Genomic DNA, 22,292 nt, shown 5'->3' on the forward strand with positions numbered 1-22,292 from the left:
TGAGCGGAGTAACACATGCTGGGCGGCGTAACACATGCTGGGCGGTGTAACACATACTGAGCGGAGTAACACATACTGAGCGGCGTAACACATACTGAGCGGTGTAACACATGCTGGGCGGAGTAACACATGCTGGGCGGTGTAACACATACTGAGCGGAGTAACACATGCTGGGCGGCGTAACACATGCTGGGCGGCGTAACACATGCTGGGCGGCGTAACACATACTGAGCGGCGTAACACATGCTGGGCGGCGTAACACATGCTGGGCGGCGTAACACATACTGAGCGGCGTAACACATGCTGGGCGGCGTAACACATACTGAGCGGAGTAACACATGCTGGGCGGCGTAACACATGCTGGGCGGCGTAACACATGCTGGGCGGTGTAACACATACTGAGCAGCGTAACACATGCTGGGCGGCGTAACACATACTGAGCGGAGTAACACATGCTGGGCGGCGTAACACATGCTGGGCGGCGTAACACATGATGGGCGGCGTAACACATGCTGGGCGGCGTAACACATGCTGGGCGGTGTAACACATGCTGTGCGGCGTAACACATGCTGGGCGGTGTAACACATGCTGGGCGGTGTAACACATACTGAGCGGCGTAACACATGCTGGGTGCGGCCTTGACGTGCTGAACGGCCCTCAGCATGTGATCTTATCCATAGCAGTTTTTGCTATTTTAGTAAAACTGCTTCTGACTCTGAATAACCCCCTTCCTGCGAGTCTGCACATAGGGGGTAATTCTGAGTTGATCGCAGCAGGATTTTTGTTAGCAGTTGGGCAAAACCATGTGCACTGCAGGGGAGGCAGATGTAACATGTGCAGAGAGAGTTAGATTTGGGTGGGTTATATTGTTTCTGCGCAGGGTACTGGCTGCTTTATTTTTACACTGCAAATTAGATTGCAGATTGAACACACCACACCCAAATCTAACTCTCTCTGCACATGTTATATCTGCCCCCCCTGCAGTGCACATGGTTTTGCCCAACTGCTAACAAAAATCCTGCTGCGATCAACTTGGAATTACCCCCATAGAGGGTTACCAGGTTTGTTAGCAATCCAAAAAAGTAAGCAGTTGGGCAAAACCATGTGCACTGCAGGGGAGGCAGATGTAACATGTGCAGAGAGAGTTAGATTTGGGTGGGTTATATTGTTTCTGTGCAGGGTAAATACTGTCTGCTTTATTTTTAGACTGCAATTTAGATTTCAGTTTGGACACCCCCCACCCAAATGTAACTCTCTCTGCACATGTTACATCTGCCCCACCTGCATGCAATATGGTTTTGCCCAATTGCTAACTTCTTTGGTTTGCTAACAAACCTGAATATGGCCTATAGTTATAAAGCTGCAATCTTTTACGATGCAAAACCAACCTGGTATTGCCATGTAAATGATTGGCGCTTTAAAAATAAACGGGCTTACTCACACAAAGACCCGTACCTGCGGCAGCTCATAGAATATTCCATTTAGCCTGAGGTGTTTATTATGTTCTGAGGACCCTGAGAGAGTTTGTGCCAGTTATTAGCTTCATGTGTTCTTAATGTTTGCATTTTAGGCAAGCCTGGAGGTGTCTGTGTCTATCCCAGCGCCTTTACTCACTGAGTCCCAGATAAGTAATGGCAACCTGCTCAGAGCGACCGTAGAAGCCGCTTATTGCGTCCCTGACTCCTGGAACCCTACAGGACCACAGTTCAACTACGTGGCCAGCCTGCAGATACCCATAAAGGGGGAGGTGAGAAACAAGACTGCTGATCTTGCCGCTTTATAAACCTCTATTAAACCATACTGAAAATGCTGTACATCTCCGGGCGTCATTTCATATGAAGCTCATCCCGGACTGGAGTCAGTGTAGATGCAGGCTGTTGACTTAATAAAGGGAGACATTAGGATTGATTTGTCAATGTAACAGTCAGCTAAGAGGAGATTGATGACGTTGTATTCCCTAAAGCTTTGACTGTTGGCGCCCGGATGCCTCATCCACCACTACACCCCGATGTTTCCCTGTGGAAACCCTATGTTCCCTGCTGCAGAAAACAAGATAGACTGAGACCAATCTCTGTACACGGACTGGGCCGTCCTGTGTGCTTAGAGTAAAGGCATTTTATTATTTTACAGGAAGACTTACGATACTTTGGGCCTGGCTACCACAGGGTGTAATTGGGGGCAGCTAGTATTAAAGGTTTCTATGAGAAATTACTTATATGATGACGCATTGATGGGTTTGTCTTTTTTTCCGAATTCACTGAATATGTAATGTGTCTTATGCCATTTCCCTGTTGTCTACTATTGGTCCCTCAGTTTAGCTGGCTCATAATATTATCGGTGAACTCTGCTGGCACCGAATACATCGGTTGCCTTTTACTCTCTGAGCTCGTATTGTAGAGCAACACCAGGTGATACTGGGCTGTAATTGGCTCTGTACAGGGTACACATTGGGGGTCATTCCAACCCGATCGCACACTGCGCTTCGTCGCAGCCGTGCGATCGGGATGGAAATGCACATGTTCGGCGCGCGCATTGCGCAGGCGCGCCGTTGCCCGGCGACAGACGCAAGAAGATTGACAGGAGGAAGGCGTTCCGGGGCATCAACTCACCGTTTTCTGGGCGTGAAGATCCGAACGCAGGCGTGTCCAGGCGTTTGGAGGGCGGATCTCTGACGTCAATTCCGGGACCTGCAACGCTGGATTCATCGCACAGGGTAAGTAAATCTAACCTTGGTCTTGTTTTACACAAAACTTTTTTTTGCATAGCAGGGCTGCACAAGCGATCGCAGCCCTGCTATGCAAAAAAACACTCCCCCATAGGCGGCATCTAGTTGATCGCACAGGCAGCAAAAAGTTGCTACGTGCGATCAACTCGGAATGACCCCCATGGTGCGGATTCAGATTAATAAAGAAGCCACTGGTGCTAAGCACCACAAAATGTGATTTCCAAGAGCATATTAAGGGCTTACTCTGTACGTTGGGGGATCATTATAGGTGCATGATGCACAGATAGATCAGAAAAGTGGGGTTTTGTTACATATGGAGGAAATATGATTGTGTTTACTACTTACTAGTGTAACCCATTTGTTATATATAGATGCAGAGAGATCTCCCTCTTATATTCTCCAATGGAGTCCTAAAGGCGGGTGGGGAAAGCGAGACAGTCTCTCGGCAGAAGAGGTGGCCCGTCAGCGGAATCGCAGCTCCAGGAGCGCAGAATATCCCAGAAGCCTTCATCCTGGAACAAGTGTATGAAGAAGAGGATGGAGAAATGAATGGGAAAGAGGTAAAGTAGATACGGTGACAGGAGGAAATGAGCAGCAGAGAAGGTAATGTACCAGGTATAAAGACACTTTGACCGTACAATGGAATTGGATACACAACTTTTTTTCTCTAAGTGCGATCGCCCTGTTGCCGGTCAGTTACGCCAATTCAGTCACAAGTGGCGATACGACTGAGATGTGTAGGCCTCGGAATCACCCATGTACTGCACTTATAATTTCTTCATACTTGTCTACTTTGTTTTGACTTGGGGAGTAATTCTGACCTCATCGTAGCAGCAAATTTGTTAGCAGATGGACAAAACCATGTGCACTGCAGGTGGGGCAGACATAACATGTGCAGAGAGAGTTAGATTTGGGTGGGTTATTTTGTTTCTGTGCAGGGTAAATACTGGCTGCTTTATTTTTACACTGCAATTTAGATTTCAGTTTTAACACACCCCACCCAAATCTAACTCTCTGCACATGTTACATCTGCCCCACCTGCACTGCACATGGTTTTGTCCTTCTGCTAACAAATTTGCTGCTACGATCAGGTCTGAATTAGGCCCTGGGTGTGGTATAGATAGAAGATCTACATTGTCTACGTAGACAGTCATTAGGTCATCCCCATATGGCCCACATGCATTAGTTCGACAGGGTCAAAGGGTCGACAGGGTCAAAAGGGACAAAGGGTTGACAGGTAAAAGGTAGACAGTGGTCAAGGTTGACAGGGTCAAAAGGTTGATATGACAATGGCCGACATAGAAATGGTCGACGCACTTTTTAAAAAAGTTTTTGGGTGTCATTTTGTATGCTTTATCACATGTGGCCACAATCAGTGGAAACGCGTACCCTTGCGGGCTCGCTTTGATTGCTACATTTCAAGCAAGATGCCTCACTCTGCTACCACTTCACTTGCCACGGGTTACTATTCCCAGTCGTAGTCCATGTGGATAGTAAATCGTGCTAAAGTTGGAAAAACACGTAATTTTTTTTTTTAAATAAATGGTGTCGACCATTTGTATGTTTACCATTGTCATGTCAACCTTTTGACCCTGTCAACTTTTGACCCTGTTGACCTAAAGCATGTTATTGTTGACCATATGGCGTTGACATATTGACTGGCGACATAGTACTATAATCTGTATAATCTGTCGTACTATAATCTGGATACCGGTTTTATTCCTGTCCAGGAGAAGCCTGGAGAGGAGTTGCAGCTGGCCACTGAGGGGGCATGGTCAGGAACTTTGTGTCATTAAGCCCCGCCCCATAATGGTATAATAATGCAATTGCAGGTCTAAAAAAAGGGGGCAGGGCCAAACAGACACTATTCACACTCACGCCACTCCATACAGACCTTATCTCCCCATCCTGACCACGGAAAGTGGATGGGGTGCAGGAAATCCATCCACCTACTCTACCAGTGGTTTGTGGGCTGCATCGGGAGAGGGATCGGTATGAAATACCTCCAATCAAAATCCAGACGGTCGAAATCCCGACAGCAATTGACCTACGGTCAAAATCCCGACGTGGACAAAATACCGACATTTAAAATACCGATAAGGTCAAAATACCGACATGTAAAATGCTGATAGGTCAAAATACCGACATGCATTTTTCATTGTTTTTGTGTGTGTATGTCGACATAGGTCGACATGGACACCATATAAGTGTACCGTGTCCCCTCTCATGGCTTGCTGAAAAACGCATGTCGGCATTTTGACCTGTCTGCATTTTACGTGTCGGTATTTTGACCTTGTCGGTATTTTAAATGTCGGTATTTTGTCCATGTCGGGATTTTGTCCGTCGGTCAATTGTTGTCGGGATTTCGACCGTCGGGATTTTGATTAGAGTTAAATCGACTGCATCCACCGGGTAGAGTTGGTAAGTATGGTGTAAAAATCTGGCCACAAAATGGACTAATGTGCAATACTGAATTGGCATTGTATCAGTTCCTCTACTTTCCACTAGGCAAGGTACCCCCCTTCCTTCTCCCCCTGCTTCTGCCCTCCTAAGACATTGCTTTAGGTGATACATTGACTTTCCATCGCCTGGCAGGCTGGTGACGGCTCCTATATGTTAGTGACATAAGTGCTTATTGAATTGATGACTCTGCTCTCTCCTGCAGGACAAGGAGTTCCGTGTAGAGGCGGAGATCCACAGGAAGAGAGTGACATGGGACATAGAGAGGCGCTGCTACCTGGATCAGTCCACCGTGATCAGGTGACCCTCTCCTGCCACCTCTGCTTGTATCACGTTACTAGTGACTAATTCATGTACCGGGGATGTCATGTGTCTTACTGCCGCATTGTAGCATACAGTGATGGGCGATAGTAATAAGCCTGCGCACAGGCCATGAGCGCTGTACTAATAACCGTGGTGTGTGTCGCAGCTTGCAGAGGCGGATTGCAGAATGCCGGTACTGGCCGGTGGAGATAATGAGGGCCCCTCTTTCCACCACCAGCAAATCCAAGCCCAGCAAGGCTGAAAAAGTAAGTACCTTGCAGTAGTGGATTAAGATGGTCAAGATCCCTGGGTATGTAGATACACATTATATACATATAGATACATATATACAGTATGTACAGTATAAACACAGATACCTGTAAATGTATACTGTACGTACTATACGTGTAAACTGTACTTACATGAACACACTGTGGTATATATATTTCATTTATTTTCATAAGGTGAGACCCGGGTCCTACTGGTCTGGCTCCCAGGAGTTACGCCAGTCACCCCTGTTATATCTACTTCTGACTCTTGGGAACATTTATTCACACTGCTTTCTAACCTGGCCTCTGATAGGAACTAGAAGTTATCTGTTACATTGTTATATGATGTTTCACAAATCGCTTCTATTCAGAAGAAATCACGTCTGGGAATGATGAGGATGAGTCACTTCTAAAACGTGAGTAGGGACAACCAGAGCCAGATTAAAGGGGGGTACACACGGAGAGATCCATGCTTAAATTCTAAGCAATTGCTTAGAAGTTAAGCACGGCACTCTCCATGTGTCTGTCCCACAGCCATAGCGCAGCCCCCCCCCCCCCCCCCCCGCTGGGTGAAATGAGCGGTCCCTCCGTCCTCCCCCCTTGCTCAGCACACATCGCTCTGTGCTCAGCGGGGGGGCGGAGATGTGTGGGGGGACTTAACCGTGTGTACGGGGCTTAACAATGGGTATACGGTCTGCCATAAGTCGTAAAATTGTATTTATATTTTCCTCACAACATGATGCAATTTTTCTATATTAGGAGACATTAGGGCTAATAGTGTAGGGGTTGTACACACCCACTTGATGCTGACCACACCCACAACACACTGGTTACACCCACACAGCACTGGTCACACCCACACAGCACTGGTCACACCTCCTTCCCTTCTCACAGTAGGCCCTTGATAATTTTCAGTCACAGGCCAATGTAAACCTAAATCCGGCCCCCGGGGAGAACATGCAGATAAACCACACTCTTACTTACACAGTGGCCTTTTGAGTCAGCGTTTTTTACAGCAAGATTTTAGTGCATCACATGGGCTTGTGCTTGCACAGAACGTCACCTAGACGCAGCCTGTTTCCTCCTAGTTGGGACTCTTCAATATCCTACAGGATCAGGCACTAACAAGGACCTAACAGGATACCTACAGGCCCACCCCACTTGTATACATTGGGCAGAGACGGGCTTTTACCCTACACACTGTACATAAGACCGCTACTTAAAGAGTAGTCTATCTTGGCATGACTCCCTGTATGCTCTTACTGGTCCCTCTAGTGACCTATCCATTTTATTTTGCTTCTGTCTTTGTCGTCCTACGTTATATTGTACATACTTTTAGTGATTTTGTCTGATGCCGTGACATTTGTTCTTGCTCGGTTTTAGTATATATTTTATGTATGTACTGTTGCTCTGTCAGTTTTTGATACGCTGGGTGCACACGCTCTTATATTTGATATTTAATTTCACTGCATTTTGTTACTATGATGTTTTTTTCTTTTCTTTGAGTTCGTTTTGGAATTTTTAAAAAACAATAAATATATCTGGTACAAAGCTGCAAGGTGCCGCTGGTATTAAGGAACGAATCATCTTTCTTATTATGCACATTGCTGTCCCGGGAGAGCCGCCAATAGACTTGGCCCACATTATATCTGAGCAGTCTCCTGTTTTCCATTGCAACCCACAGAGCGATGAGGATGCCCAGGTCTCATTCCATGGAGTGGCGTATGTAAATATGGTGCCTCTGCTGTACCCAGGTGTTAAGCGCCTGCGCGGAGCCTACCGCGTCTTTCCCTATCAGGAGTCCGAGGTACTGGAGAAGGTAAGCTGCGGCCACACTGGGGAAGCATGTAATAAATATGTGTCTCGTATGTTGCTGTTTAATTTCCCATATTGCCTTTGGATTGTAAGCTCTTGTGAGCAACTCGCTGTGTGTTTTTGTATACTGTTGGCAAGGTAGGTTCTCTTGCTTGTAACGCAGCTCTGTAGAGGATTTTGACGCTAAAGGGGGGTACCCACGGGCCGATGCTGGAGAGATGTGTGCTGAGTGAACCGCTCAGCACACATCTCTCCTGCCGCTCAGCACAGCGCGATCTGTGCTGAGCGTGCGGGGGGAGATGGGGGGGCCGCTCATTTCACCCAGCGGGTGAAGTGAGCGACCCGCTAGATTGGCCTGCATGCAGGCCAATCTAGCAGCAGCGATAGCGATGTGCGGGGACGCGCATCGCTATCGCCGAGGGGGCTACACACGGAGCGATCATGCCGATATTCTAAGCAATCTAGTCAGATTGCTTAGAATATCGCTCCGTGAGTACCCCCCTTAAGCAAAGACAGGAGATAAAATGAATAAATTACACCCAGATGAGAGAATTCTGATTGGTTCAAATTCTTTACGTTGTATTATTGGTTATTCCTGACTGTAGTCGGTTATTGGTGGCATGTGTGTTCCCACAGGTTATACAAAGCTTTTATTCCAAGCAATGCTGTCTTTTATTCTGTATGTACTCATGTTATATGCATACATTACACGGGTCAGGCAGAACGTACCAATTATAATATACAAAACAGTGTAAAAGTCCATATAGAGTCAGACCCTATATGTATGTGATTCACCTGGACAAACATATTGATCTCCATCATTCTGGAGTGGTTGGAATGGTGGTTGGAGTAGTTGGAATGGTGATTGTAGTTGGGATGGTGATTGAAGTGGTTGGGATGGTGGTTGAAGTGGTTGGGATGGGGGTTGGACATGGGATGGTGGTTGAAATGGTTGGGATGGTGGTTGGAGTAGTTAGGATGGTGGTTGGAGTAGTAAGGATGGTGGTTGAAGTGGTTGGGATGGTGGTTGGAGTAGACGGGATGGGGGTTGGAGCTGGGATGGTGGTTGGAGCTGGGATGGTTGTTGGAGTGGTTGGGATGGTGGTTGGAGTAGTCGGGATGGTGGTTGGAGCTGGGATGGTGGTTGAAGTGGTTGGGATGGTGGTTGGAGTAGTTGGGATGGAGGTTGGAGCTGGGATGGTAGTTGAAGTGGTTGGGATGGTGGTTGGAGTAGTTGGAACGGTGATTGGAGCTGGGAAGGTGGTTGAAGTGGTTGGGATGGTGGTTGGAGTTGTTGGGATGGGGGTTGGAGTGGGTGGAGCCCTAAAATTATATTTTAGGAAAGAAGGACATTATGATGAAAATAGCCCATGAGAAACAGGAAAAGCTTGTCCCATAACTCAAATTTACTAAGAGGGTTTAGTTTAGTTTTCCTGTATTTTTTCTATAGTTGCACCCAAAACCTAATGGAACGTTTCCTTCTTTACCATGAATGTCGCTCATTAATATGACTGCCGGAGTTCTTCTCAGCACTCTGTCATGTTAAACGTTTTCCTGACAATATTTGGCCACTGTCTCCTCTTCTCCTAGACAAAATGCCAGTCCAGCGTCCTGCGGGATCTCGTGCGTCAGGACAGCTTGATGAGTAAACTCATATCTGTGCCACCAGGCCTCAATTCTCCTCATATGAAGCCGGCGCCCAGCCGTATGGCGAGAGAAGAGAAGGGCTCCAAGGAGAAAGACATTAGACGGGTGAGTGCCGAAATGCCCAACAACTCCTGGCATTTTCTATATCAATCTACAGTAGGGCATACAGTAATTCAGGTTGGATCGGGGGCAACGCTCCATTTCCAGGGAGAAGACGGAGAGTTGTGGGGGCGGGGGCGAACAAACCGGGGCAGTGCGGCCAGCACAGGGGCGTGTTGGGGGCGTGATCACGTTGGCTGCGTGACGTCACACGCAGCCGCCGCGATTGAGAATATGGCGGCGGGACTCATGTGGGCGCAGCCATCCTTAGTTTCTGCTTGTTGAACGGGGGGAGGCGGCGGTCAGCGTGCTAGGCGGCCTTGCCCAGCGATGGGCGGCCCCAAGCATACGATCCAAAGGATTGCAAATTCTGCTAATTAGCAATCCTTACTGAATTAGACCCTTAACCCTTTATATTTCTGTCTACAGATGTCCGCAGTGCAGAAGACAACAGATGCAGCAGACACTGACCCAGTGGCAGCAGTTACTCCATCTGCCAACATTGAAGGGCAGGTAATACATTCCTAGGGGGAATTCAACCCGGTACAATGTACCACTGTGTTGTCTGGTTGCGCACATCCGCGAGAATTGCGGTAACAAAATATCGCTATTTTTCCTTATTTTCTCTAACATCCATAAGGGATACTGGGGACACTTATTACAATGGGTTATAGATGGGGCCCAAAGGAGCCGGTGCACTTTAGATTTCTTCAACAGGGTGTGCTGGCTCCTCCCCTCTATGCCCCCTCCCACAGCTCAGTTTAGAAAAATATGCCCTCAGGAGAGGATGCACACTCTGCAGCTCCAGAGAGTTTTTCTTCAGTTTATTTTCTAGTTTGTTATTTTCAGGTAAGGTCCTGCACCGAGGGACACTGGTGGGGGGACCGACAACGGCCTCCTGGAGGTGCTGAGATGGATCCCGCTGAAAGGACAACGGTCCTGAGGGTCAGTGTACCTCAGGCATTGCGCTCTCGCGCATACACCCGCAGCACGCCGCACACCCCCAGTACAGAGCCTGAAGGTCGACAGAGTGGTGAGTGACAACTGGGGGGCCCGGTTCTTTGTGCGGCGCGATTGCGGGGCGGGAATATGGACTCCCCTTGGGGTGATCCCATAGCCCCCCCCCTTCCCTCGGACTGCCAGCTCCTCCCTCTAAGTAATACTCCACGGCCAGACACTGGTACAGGGGTGTAGTTAAGGGGGAGAGCCAGCTGTAGGACCCTTGTATTAGGCTCCTCACGCACTGTGTACTAAATTGCCTTCTCCTAGCCGTTCAGTTGTTAGTATCAGTCTGTGTACTGGTTCCTCATCTCTGAGTCTCTCCACACATACTGGGCTGGGCAGGCTTGCTTGTACCCTGTGTCTCTGTGTATGTGTGGTTTTATGTAAATGTCCTCTGTCAGCATGGTGAAAAAGGTTGTGTGTGCTGTATGTCACACCAAGTTTTCCCCCTCTCCTGCAGATTCTCTCATGTGTGAACAATGCAGTCAGCCCTCGCAAACTAGTGGGGCTTCTGGGGGTTGCAGGAGCCTCCTTGGCTCAGTTCAATTAAAATAATGATGGCTGACATGTCTAATGAGTTAACTACTGCAAGGCAAGAAAGGCAGCACTTACAACAGTCTATGGCTGCTCTAACAAAAGATAGGACAGACAGCAGACGTGTTTCTCCTCTCTCTAATCCTTTACCCCAAAAAAGGGGGTTTCCCGATATCCTCTCGGAATCCGAGGAGGAGGTACCAGAGGTGGAGGAGGGGGGAGGAGCTGGAATCGAATACTGAGTTAGATGATTCCTCTACTGCACAGGGGGTGGAATCCCTTATAATTGCAATAAGAGATGTCTTAAATATTCCTGGTGATGATTCTGATGTGCAGCAATCCTTTTTCTCTGCGCAGAAAAAGGTACAGGTCACATTTCCTGACTCAAAGGAACTGGATGACCTTTTCAGAGAACCATGGGTTACTCCTGATAAGAAATTCCAAGTGTCAAAAAAATGAATGGCTGCCTTTCCATTTGCTCGGGAAGGGCATAAAGTGTGGGAAACTCCCCCAGTGGTGGACGCCTCAGTGTCACGCTTGTCTAAAAAGTTAGTTCTGCTGGTACCAGGGGCCACAGCCTTAAAGGAACCTACAGATAGGAAAATATTAGCAACTTTAAAATCTATTTATGTTGCAGTGGGGGAATCCCAAAGGCCTGTTATTGCGGGTTGTTGGGTGACACACGCCATATATACTTGGGCTGGTAACATTCAGGAGGGCCTCGCAGGGGATAAGTCCCTGGCCGACTTAGTACTGCTGGTTCAGCATATTCAGGATTCTGCCTGCTTCCTCTGTGATACCATCAAAGGAATCGGTATTATTAATGCCTGTACCTCTACCATGGTGGTCTCTGCACGTAGAGAGTTGTGGTTACGCCAGTGGGTGGCAGACGCTGAGTCTAAAAAGAGTGTGGAAGCCTTACCCTTCACATGTGATTGGCTGTTTGGAGGTGAGTTAGACAATTGGATTTCGGAGGCGACTGCTGGAAAGTCCACGTACCCTCTCCTCTACTGCTCCGCCAGCTAGACGCTCTTACACTGGACCTTCTCTGCAGTCCTATTGGACAGCGCGATTTAAGTGTAAAGCCAGAGGTGCCTCAAATGCGCCACAAGGTTCCAGAGGTAAATCACGTAAGCCTGCTACCACAGGATCTTAGGACCAGGGCATCAGCTCTGGCTCCTCAAAACCCTCAGCATGACGGTGTCCCTCTGGTCCAGGGGGATCTCAGGGTGGGAGCTCGTCTGAGATTCTTCAGCTCCACTTGGAACAGCTGCTGCCGGGACGCCTGGGTGAAAGACCTGATCTCCCGGGGCTACATACTGAAGTTCGACAGTTTGCCGCCTCACAGGTTTTTAAAATAGAGTTTACCGGTTTCAGAAACCATGTGCCTCACCCTACGAGAGGCCATTCAAAAGTTAGTCCAGACCCAGGTAATTGTTCCTGTGCCACTTCAGCAATGGGGTGAAGGATACTATTCCAACCTTTTTGTGGTACCAAAACCAAAGGGTTCAGGGAGGCCCATTTTGAACCTCAAATCATTAAACCCATATCTGCGGGTTTTCCGGTTCAAAATGGAGTCTCGGAGAGCAGTGATAGCAGGTCTAGAGGAGGGGGAGTTCTTGGTCTCTCTGGACATAAAGGACGCCTACCTCCATGTCCCGATATGGCCGCCTCATCAAGCCTACCTCAGGTTTGCTCTGATGGAGGAACACTATCAGTTTCAGGTGCTGCCCTTCGGCCTATCCACCTCCCCAAGGGTTTTCACCAAAGTAATAGCGGAATTTATGTTACAACTCAGGATTCAGAGGGTGAACATTGTCCCCTACCTAGACGATCTGTTTATAAAAGCAAGATCCAAAGAACTACTGCTGGACAGCATCTGCCGCACGACATCCCTGTTGTCGCGCCATGGTTGGATTCTGAACTTTCAGAAATCCCACCTGGAGCCAACCCAACGCCTCCAGTTCCTCGGGATGATCCTGGACACGGTGGCTCAAAAAGTCTTCCTTCCTGCAGACAAGGCAAAGGCGCTTCAGGAGTTGTTTCGGGCGGTTCTACAGCCACACAGGGTCTCGGTACACCTTGCACCCGTCTGTTGGGAAAGATGGTGGCCTCCTTCGAGGCCATTCAATTTGGCAGATTCAATGCAAGGACTTTCTAACTGGATCTCCTGAAGAAGTGGTCGGGTTCACATCTACAGATGCACCAGGTCATTCGTCTGTCACCACAGGCCAGGATTTCTCTTCTGTGGTGGCTGCAGCCCTCCAACCTATTGGTGGGGCAGAGCTTCGGGATCCAGGGTTAGAATCTCGTGACCACGGATGCCACTTTTCGGGGTTGGGGTGCTGTTACCCAAGGGGCACAGTTCCAGGGCAGATGGTCAAGCCTAGAGACCTACTTTCCGAGAAACATACTGGAACTCAGAGCGATATACAATGCTCTGCTGCAGGGAGTTCATCTGCTCCGCGGGCAAGCCATTCAGGTTCAGTCAGACAATGCCACAGCAGTGGCATACATCAATCGACAAGGAGGAACGAAGAGCAGGGCCTGCATACGGGAGGTGTCCCAAGATACTTCTCTGGGTAGAACGGAATGCGAAAGCGGTGTCGGCCATTTTCATTCCAGGAGTGGACAACTGGGAGGCGGATTTCCTCAGTCGTCATGACCTCCACCCAGGAGAGTGGGGTCTCCATCCGCAGGTGTATCGGATGATAATGGATCTGTGGGGACATCCGCAGATCGACCTGATGGCCTCTTGACTCAACAACAAGCTTCTGTGCTATTGTTCCAGGACAAGGGACCCTCTGGTAGCGGCAGTGGACGTGCTGACAACACCGTGGGCTTACCGGTTGGTGTACCTGTTTCCTCCGATTCCGTTGCTCCCCAGGATTCTAAAGAGAATCAGAAGAGAGGGAGTACAGGCAATTCTTATTGCCCCCGACTGGCCTCGAAGGGTTTGGTATGCAGATCTTCTGGCCATGGCCACAGAAGACCCCTGGGCCCTTCCACTACGGGAGGATCTTCTTCAGCGAGGGCCTCTACCCGGACTTGCATCTACTACGTTTAACTCCATGGCGGTTCAGTGGAACATTTTAGCCAAGAAGGGTATTCCGGATACGATCATTACCACCATGGTTCAAGCCAGGAAGGCTGTCACGTCGAAGCATTACCAACATATCTGTGTCACAACTGAGGGCCTGAGCTGACGGGAGGCAGCCTCAGTTGTAGGGGCTGAGATGTACCGGAACCTGGGAGGTTGTATCAGACCCCTGGACATGTAAGTAACATGAATAATAACTGCCCGAAGGCGTGACCACGACAACTTGGATAAAAGTCAATGATGTTTATTATGACAACTCCGCAACACAGCAGCAGTAAAAGAAAACGTAAAAGTCAGCAAAGAATAAATACAGTTCCTGGGTACTACAGGATGGCAGGAGCCACAGGGCACTGGTAGTGTGAGATAGTTCTTATGATCTTCTAGATGGAAAGTCCTTACCAGGCCCGACTGTAGCAATGGAGATAACCCAGGATTGTGCCAGCTGGTGTTCCAGGAAAAGCTGGGTTGCTGAAGATAAAACAGCTGCTGTGGATACTGGCTGGAACCAGACTGTTGTTAGCACGGAGTGGATACTGGCTGGAACCAGTTAAATAATAAATGAACTTGGGAGCGATGAAATATGAACTGAAATGTAGAACTTGAGAGCGGAGAAATAATAATACCGGTGGAGAGTGGTAAAGTGTAGAAAGGACACCGGCCCTTTAAGGGAAGCTGTACTCTGCTGGAAGCTGAGCTGGAAGCAGGTAATGTTGTAGCTGGAAACAGATGAATCCACAATGGATTGGAGAGTCAGGCTACACCGCAGGTGGAATGCTGGTGCGGGTCTCTATGGTGGAAGTCTTGAGACAGGAGCTGGAACCTGGAAGACAATCACAGGAGAGAGACAAACAGGAACTAGGTTTGACAACCAAAGCACTGACGCCTTCCTTGCTCAGGCACAGTGTATTTATACCTGCAGCAAGGAAGGGATAGGCTAGGCAATTATGCAGATTATCAATACTGAGAACAGATTGGTGGAAATGATCAGCTGACAGAATCCAAGATGGCTGCGCCCATGCAGACACTTGGAGGGAAGTTTGGTTTGTAATCCATGTGGTAATGAAAACAGTAATGGCGGCGCCGGCCACCGGAGACAGGAGGCGCCAGGCTGACAGATGCACATCCAACCACGCGGACACAGCGGAGGCCGCGGCTGACGTAATCGCCACTCAGACACTCTGCATGCAGAAGTTCAGGGACGGCGGCGGAGGCCGCGGGAGACGCCATGCCAGGTGTAATATGGCGTTTACTGTGACAGCGTCCCAGAGTGACAGGAGAGGATACAGGAATGTACACATCAGGATAACAGATGGGATCCGGTCCTGGAGCGCTGAGCCAGCCTTAGGAGGCATCTGATGGGTAAGAAATGGCGTCCAGATACCCGGATCGTGACAGCACCCCCCCCTTTAGGAGTGGCCCCAGGACACTTCTTTGGCTTTTGAGGAAACTTGGAATGGAATCTCCGGACCAAGGCAGGAGCATGGACATCAGAAGCATTGGTCCATGAACGTTCCTCAGGACCATAACCCTTCCAGTCAATAAGATATTGTAGTTGACCGTAACGGTGACGTGAGTCCAGGATCTTGGCCACTTCATACTCAACGCCTCGTTGAGTTTGGACTTTCGGAGTTGGAGGAAGTGAGGAATAAAACCGATTCAAGATCAGCGGTTTCAACAGGGAAACATGGAATGTCCTGGGTATTTTTAAGAAGGGAGGCAACTGGAGTCTGTAAGCAACAGGATTGATGACTTGTTCAATCTTGAAAGGACCGATATAGCGAGGTGCAAACTTCATACTGGGAACTCTTAACCTCAAATTCTTCGTGGATAACCATACCCGATCACCCACCTTGAGAGCAGGAACTGCTCGACGCTTCTTATCCGCAAACTTCTTGTACCTGAACGATGCCTTGAGCAGAGCTGATCGTACGCTCTTCCAGATATTGGCAAACTGATGCAAGGTGATATCCACTGCGGGAACAGAAGTTGCTGGAAGCGGTTGGAACTCAGGGACTTTAGGGTGGAATCCAAAGTTAGTGAAGAATGGTGTTGAAGCAGATGAAGAATGATACTGGTTGTTATGACAGAACTCGGCCCAGGGAAGTAATTGAACCCAGTCATCTTGAGAGGAGGACACATAGATGCGGAGGAAGGCCTCCAAGTCCTGATTCACCCTCTCGGTTTGACCATTGGTCTGAGGATGGTAAGCCGTGGAAAACTTTAGCTTGACTTGGAGGACTTGACATAAACTTCGCCAGAATTTGGCTGTGAATTGAACTCCTCGATCTGAGATAATTTCTTCAGGAAGACCGTGGAGTCGGAAGATCTCTTGTATGAATACTTGAGCCAACTTGGAAGCTGACGGAAGACCGGTGAGAGGAATGAAGTGTGCCATCTTGGTGAACCGGTCAACTACCACCCAGATGGTATTGAACTTGTTACACATGGGTAAGTCTGTAATGAAATCCATCGACAAGTGGGTCCATGGTCGACGGGGAACGGATAGTGGAACCAGTTGCCCCGCAGGCGACTGGCGGGATACTTTATGTTGGGCACACTTTGGGCAAGATGCAATAAACTCCAAGACGTCCTTTTTCAGAGTTGGCCACCAATAGGACCTAGAGATAAACTCCAGGGTTTTTTGGATACCTGTATGTCCGGCAAAACGGGAAGCATGGGCCCAATGCATGAGCTTCTTCCTTAGCATCGGCTTCACAAAACTTTTCCCTGATGGGGGTGTAGAGTCCATCCCTACCGTGGAGAATGCCAACGGATTTATAATAGGATGCTTGTCTGAAGACTCTGACTCATTTTCTTGCTCCCATGAGCGGGAAAGGGCATCGGCCTTGCGATTCTGAGAGCCCGGACAGAACTGGAGTTTAAAGTCGAACCTGGAAAAGAAAAGTGCCCATCTGGCCTGACGAGGGTTGAGACATTGTGCGCCCTTCAGGTATAAAAGGTTCTTGTGGTCTGTAAGTATGGTGATTGAATGAGAAGCTCCCTCCAACAGATACCTCCACTCTTCTAGAGCGAGCTTGATGGCTAGCAACTCCTGGTCGCCAATGGCATAGTTGCGCTCAGCTGGGGAGAACTTCCGGGAGAAGAAACTGCAAGGGTGTAAATGGCCATCTTTAGCCCTCTGAGATAACACCGCTCCTACTCCAACGGAGGAGGCATCCACCTCTAAGATGAAAGGAGAGTCGATGTCAGGCTGTTTCAGAACAGGCGCAGAGATGAACCTTTGTTTTAAAAGATGAAATGCTTGCATGGCTTCTTCAGACCACTTGGACGGGTTAGCACCCTTCTTAGTGAAAGCAGTAATAGGCGCCACAATGGTGGAAAAGTCTCGTATAAACTTTCGGTAATAGTTGGCGAACCCTAAGAACCTCTGGACCCCTTTGAGGGTTAAGGGTACCGGCCAATTTTGGATTGCTTGTAGTTTCTCAGGATCCATCTCTAGTCCGGAACCGGACACAATGTACCCTAGAAACGGAATGGACTTGACTTCAAAGACGCATTTTTCTAATTTGCAATAGAGATGATTGACACGGAGACGGGACAGAACCTCTTTAACCCAAAAACGATGTTCCTCTAAATCGTTGGCAAAAATGAGGATATCGTCTAGATAGACCACGACATGACGGTATAGAATGTCTCTGAAGATCTCATTGACAAAATGCTGGAAGACAGCTGGAGCATTGCTCAATCCGAAGGGCATGACGAGGTACTCATAATGTCCGTCACGGGTGTTAAAGGCGGTCTTCCACTCGTCACCCTCACGGATCCGGATGAGATTGTATGCACCTCGCAAGTCCAGCTTTGTAAAGATGGTAGCTCCGCTAACTCTGTCAAAGAGCTCAGTAATCAGGGGTAAAGGATAACGGTTCTTGATGGTAATGTCGTTCAAACCTCTGTAGTCGATGCACGGCCGCAGACCACCATCTTTCTTTTTTACAAAAAAGAAGCCTGCGCCGGCTGGAGAAGAAGAAGGTCGAATGAACCCCTTTGCTAGGTTCTCTTTAATATATTCCTCCATAGAATGCGTCTCAGGCAGAGACAACGGATAAGTTCGGCCTCGAGGTGGAACCTTCCCTGGAACGAGATCAATCGGACAGTCCCATTCTCTATGAGGAGGAAGGATATCAGCAGAAGCTTTACTGAACACATCCGTGAAATCTTGATATGGAGGAGGTGGAACATCAGACGACCTGGGGGAGGAAGAACAGACAGGCAATACTTTAAACAAACATGTCTCAGCACAGGAGGAACCCCATGCCAGGATTTGCGTAGTCGTCCAATCAATTGTAGGATTGTGAAGACGGAGCCATGGAAGGCCCAGGACCACAGGATGTGTGGCTCTTGGAATCACTAAAAAAGAAATAAGTTCGGAATGAAGAACTCCCACTCTCAGACGAACTGGTAGAGTCCTTAAAGAAATAACTGCATCAAAAATTTTGCTGCCATCCACGGCAGTTAAAGAAATGGACGAAGAAAGTCTCTCGGTGGGTAGGGACCACCGTTTAACATAGGCTTCGGTAATAAAGTTCCCAGCTGCTCCGGAATCAAGGAGGGCAATGACGTTCCGATAACGTTGAGCAACTTGAAGCGAGACTGGGAGATTACAATCTTGAGGAGATGGAGAGGAGATCATTACTCCTAGCCGGCCCTCTCCTTGGCGAGCTAGGATTTGGAGTTTCCCGGACGTTTGGGACAGGCATTAATGGTGTGAGACGGAGCTGCACAATAGAGACAGAGAAACTCGGAGAGACGTCTTCGGCGCTCAGCAGGAGTTAAACGGGAACGGCCAAGTTGCATGGGCTCATCTTTAGATGGTGACAGTTGACGAGGAGGAGGAGCAGAAGATTTTGGAGCAGATGATCTTCCACGCTCAGTTGCTCTCTCTCTGAAACGTAAATCAACTTTCGTGCAGAGTGAGATTAGCTCATCTAATTTAGAAGGTAAGTCTCTGGTAGCTAACTCATCTTTAATACGCTCAGATAAGCCATGCCAGAATGCAGCATACAGGGCCTCGTCGTTCCATGCCAGTTCGGATGCCAGGATCTGGAACTGTATCAGATATTGTCCTACAGTACGTGACCCCTGGCGTAAACGGAGAATCTCGGATGAAGCTGAGGTTACCCGGCCTGGCTCGTCGAAGATGCGCCTGAATGTTGACACGAAGGCAGTGTAGGAAGATAGCAGGGTGTCGGACCTCTCCCATAACGGTGATGCCCAATCAAGGGCTGAGCCACTGAGAAGAGAAATAATGTAGGCAATTTTTGTACGGTCACTGGGAAAATTGCCAGGTTGTAGCTCAAACTGAATCTCACACTGGTTGAGAAATCCCCTGCAGAATCTTGGAGATCCGTCAAATTTTGCTGGCGTTGGAAGATGAAGACGTGGAGCAGAAATGGGTAAGGTGGGTGGGGTTATAGCTGGAGTCACTGTGGTTGACGCACCAGACGCGCCTGATCCACGGAGAGTTGTCTGAATCCCATCCAGCCGAGTAGAGAGATCCTGGAGACAGCGGATGATGTGGCCCTGTGCAGCCTCCTGATGTTCTAGTCGGGCTGCCAGTTCTTGCATAGGCCTGGCCGCTTGATCCTGGTCTCCGGCTGGATTCATTAGGTCAGTGCTTACTGTCACAACTGAGGGCCTGAGCTGACGGGAGGCAGCCTCAGTTGTAGGGGCTGAGATGTACCGGAACCTGGGAGGTTGTATCAGACCCCTGGACATGTAAGTAACATGAATAATAACTGCCCGAAGGCGTGACCACGACAACTTGGATAAAAGTCAATGATGTTTATTATGACAACTCCGCAACACAGCAGCAGTAAAAGAAAACGTAAAAGTCAGCAAAGAATAAATACAGTTCCTGGGTACTACAGGATGGCAGGAGCCACAGGGCACTGGTAGTGTGAGATAGTTCTTATGATCTTCTAGATGGAAAGTCCTTACCAGGCCCGACTGTAGCAATGGAGATAACCCAGGATTGTGCCAGCTGGTGTTCCAGGAAAAGCTGGGTTGCTGAAGATAAAACAGCTGCTGTGGATACTGGCTGGAACCAGACTGTTGTTAGCACGGAGTGGATACTGGCTGGAACCAGTTAAATAATAAATGAACTTGGGAGCGATGAAATATGAACTGAAATGTAGAACTTGAGAGCGGAGAAATAATAATACCGGTGGAGAGTGGTAAAGTGTAGAAAGGACACCGGCCCTTTAAGGGAAGCTGTACTCTGCTGGAAGCTGAGCTGGAAGCAGGTAATGTTGTAGCTGGAAACAGATTAATCCACAATGGATTGGAGAGTCAGGCTACACCGCAGGTGGAATGCTGGTGCGGGTCTCTATGGTGGAAGTCTTGAGACAGGAGCTGGAACCTGGAAGACAATCACAGGAGAGAGACAAACAGGAACTAGGTTTGACAACCAAAGCACTGACGCCTTCCTTGCTCAGGCACAGTGTATTTATACCTGCAGCAAGGAAGGGATAGGCTAGGCAATTATGCAGATTATCAATACTGAGAACAGATTGGTGGAAATGATCAGCTGACAGAATCCAAGATGGCTGCGCCCATGCAGACACTTGGAGGGAAGTTTGGTTTGTAATCCATGTGGTAATGAAAACAGTAATGGCGGCGCCGGCCACCGGAGACAGGAGGCGCCAGGCTGACAGATGCACATCCAACCACGCGGACACAGCGGAGGCCGCGGCTGACGTAATCGCCACTCAGACACTCTGCATGCAGAAGTTCAGGGACGGCGGCGGAGGCCGCGGGAGACGCCATGCCAGGTGTAATATGGCGTTTACTGTGACAGCGTCCCAGAGTGACAGGAGAGGATACAGGAATGTACACATCAGGATAACAGATGGGATCCGGTCCTGGAGCGCTGAGCCAGCCTTAGGAGGCATCTGATGGGTAAGAAATGGCGTCCAGATACCCGGATCGTGACAATCTGGAAACGATACGTCTCCTGGTGTGAGAGTCGAAGGTATCCGGCTAAGGTTTTAAAACTGGGGGCGCTTTTTGCACTTCCTACAGGCCGGTGTGGATATGGGCCTCAGGTCGGGCTCCATAAAGGTCCAGATCTCGGCCTTTTCCATCTTCTTCCAGAAGAAATTGGCTGCTTTGCCTGAAGTACAGACATTTTTACAGGGTGTCCTTCGCATACAGCCTCCCTTTGTGCCGCCCACGGCTTCCTGGGATCTCAACGTGGTTCTAAAATTTCGACAGTCCTCTTGGTTTGAGCCTCTGGTGTCGGTTGAGGACAAATACCTTACGTGGAAGACGGTTATGCTCTTGGCCTTGGCTTCCGCTAGGCGTGTTTCGGAACTGGGTGCTTTGTCCTGTAGGAGTCCCTACTTGGTCTTTCATGCGGACAGAGCTGAGCTCAGGACTCGTCAGCAGTTCCTGCCAAAGTTGGTTTCTGCGTTTCACCTGAATCAGCCTATTGTGGTTCCGGCGGTTTCAGCCACTTCCTCTCTCTATGAGTCTTTGGATGTGGTGCGAGCCATGAGGATTTACGTCAAGAGGACTTCTGCTATCTGGAAATCGGATACCTTATTTGTCCTCTATGATGCTCACAAGAAAGGTCTTCCTGCTTCCAAGCAGTCCATTGCCCCTTGGATTAGGCTTACTATTCAACAGGCCTATGCTTCGGCGGCCTTACCTGTTCTTAGGTCTGTCGAGGCCCACTCTACCAGGTCTGTGGGTGCTTCCTGGGCGGCTCCCCGGGGTGTCTTGGCCTTGCAACTGTGTCGGGCCGCTACCTGGTCAGGGACAAACACCTTTGTCAAGTTCTACAGGTTTGATACCCTGGCTACGGAGGATGTCCAATTTGGACATACGGTGTTGCAGGCGTCTCAGCATGTTCCCACCCATTCTGTGAGCTTTGGGACGTCTCCATCATAATAAGTGTCCTCCGTATCCCTTATGGATGTTAGAGAAAAGAGCATTTTACTTACCTACCGGTAAATCCTTTTCTCGTAGTCCATAGGGGTACTGGGCGCCCGCCTCTGTGCTTCAACTTTTTCTTGCAAGTTCTTGTTCTTGTGTGAAGTTGTTATGGTCAGCTGTTGCTGTTTCTGGTTTCACTAGCGGTTGCTAGTTTGTTGTTTTGCTGTGTGCTGGTTCTTTACTCTCGCCACTCGTGTTTTGTCATGTTTCCTCCTCTCAAGTATGTCCATCTCCTTCAGGCACAGTTTTACCTAGACTGGCTGTGGGAGGGGGCATAGAGGGGAGGAGCCAGCACACCCTGTGAAGAAATTTAAAGTGCACCAGCTCCTTTGGACCCCATCTATACCCCATCGTAATAAGTGTCCCCGGTATCCCTTATGGA

General features: G+C 48.9%; 1 protein-coding gene across 2 annotated transcripts in view; it reads left to right on the forward strand.

Annotated features, from left to right (window-relative positions):
• Positions 1–22,292, forward strand: part of CFAP70 (cilia and flagella associated protein 70) — a 149,060-nt gene that overhangs the window by 54,195 nt on the left and 72,573 nt on the right. For both annotated transcript variants that reach the window (XM_063935053.1, XM_063935054.1), the window contains 7 exons: positions 1,571–1,747; positions 3,097–3,285; positions 5,391–5,485; positions 5,655–5,754; positions 7,442–7,576; positions 9,163–9,324; positions 9,748–9,831. In XM_063935053.1, the coding sequence (XP_063791123.1) occupies positions 1,571–1,747; positions 3,097–3,285; positions 5,391–5,485; positions 5,655–5,754; positions 7,442–7,576; positions 9,163–9,324; positions 9,748–9,831 (942 nt within the window). The remainder of the gene's footprint in view (positions 1–1,570; positions 1,748–3,096; positions 3,286–5,390; positions 5,486–5,654; positions 5,755–7,441; positions 7,577–9,162; positions 9,325–9,747; positions 9,832–22,292) is intronic.

This window comes from Pseudophryne corroboree, chromosome 7 (genome assembly GCF_028390025.1).
Source record: "Pseudophryne corroboree isolate aPseCor3 chromosome 7, aPseCor3.hap2, whole genome shotgun sequence".
NCBI classification, from domain to species: Eukaryota; Metazoa; Chordata; class Amphibia; order Anura; family Myobatrachidae; genus Pseudophryne; species Pseudophryne corroboree.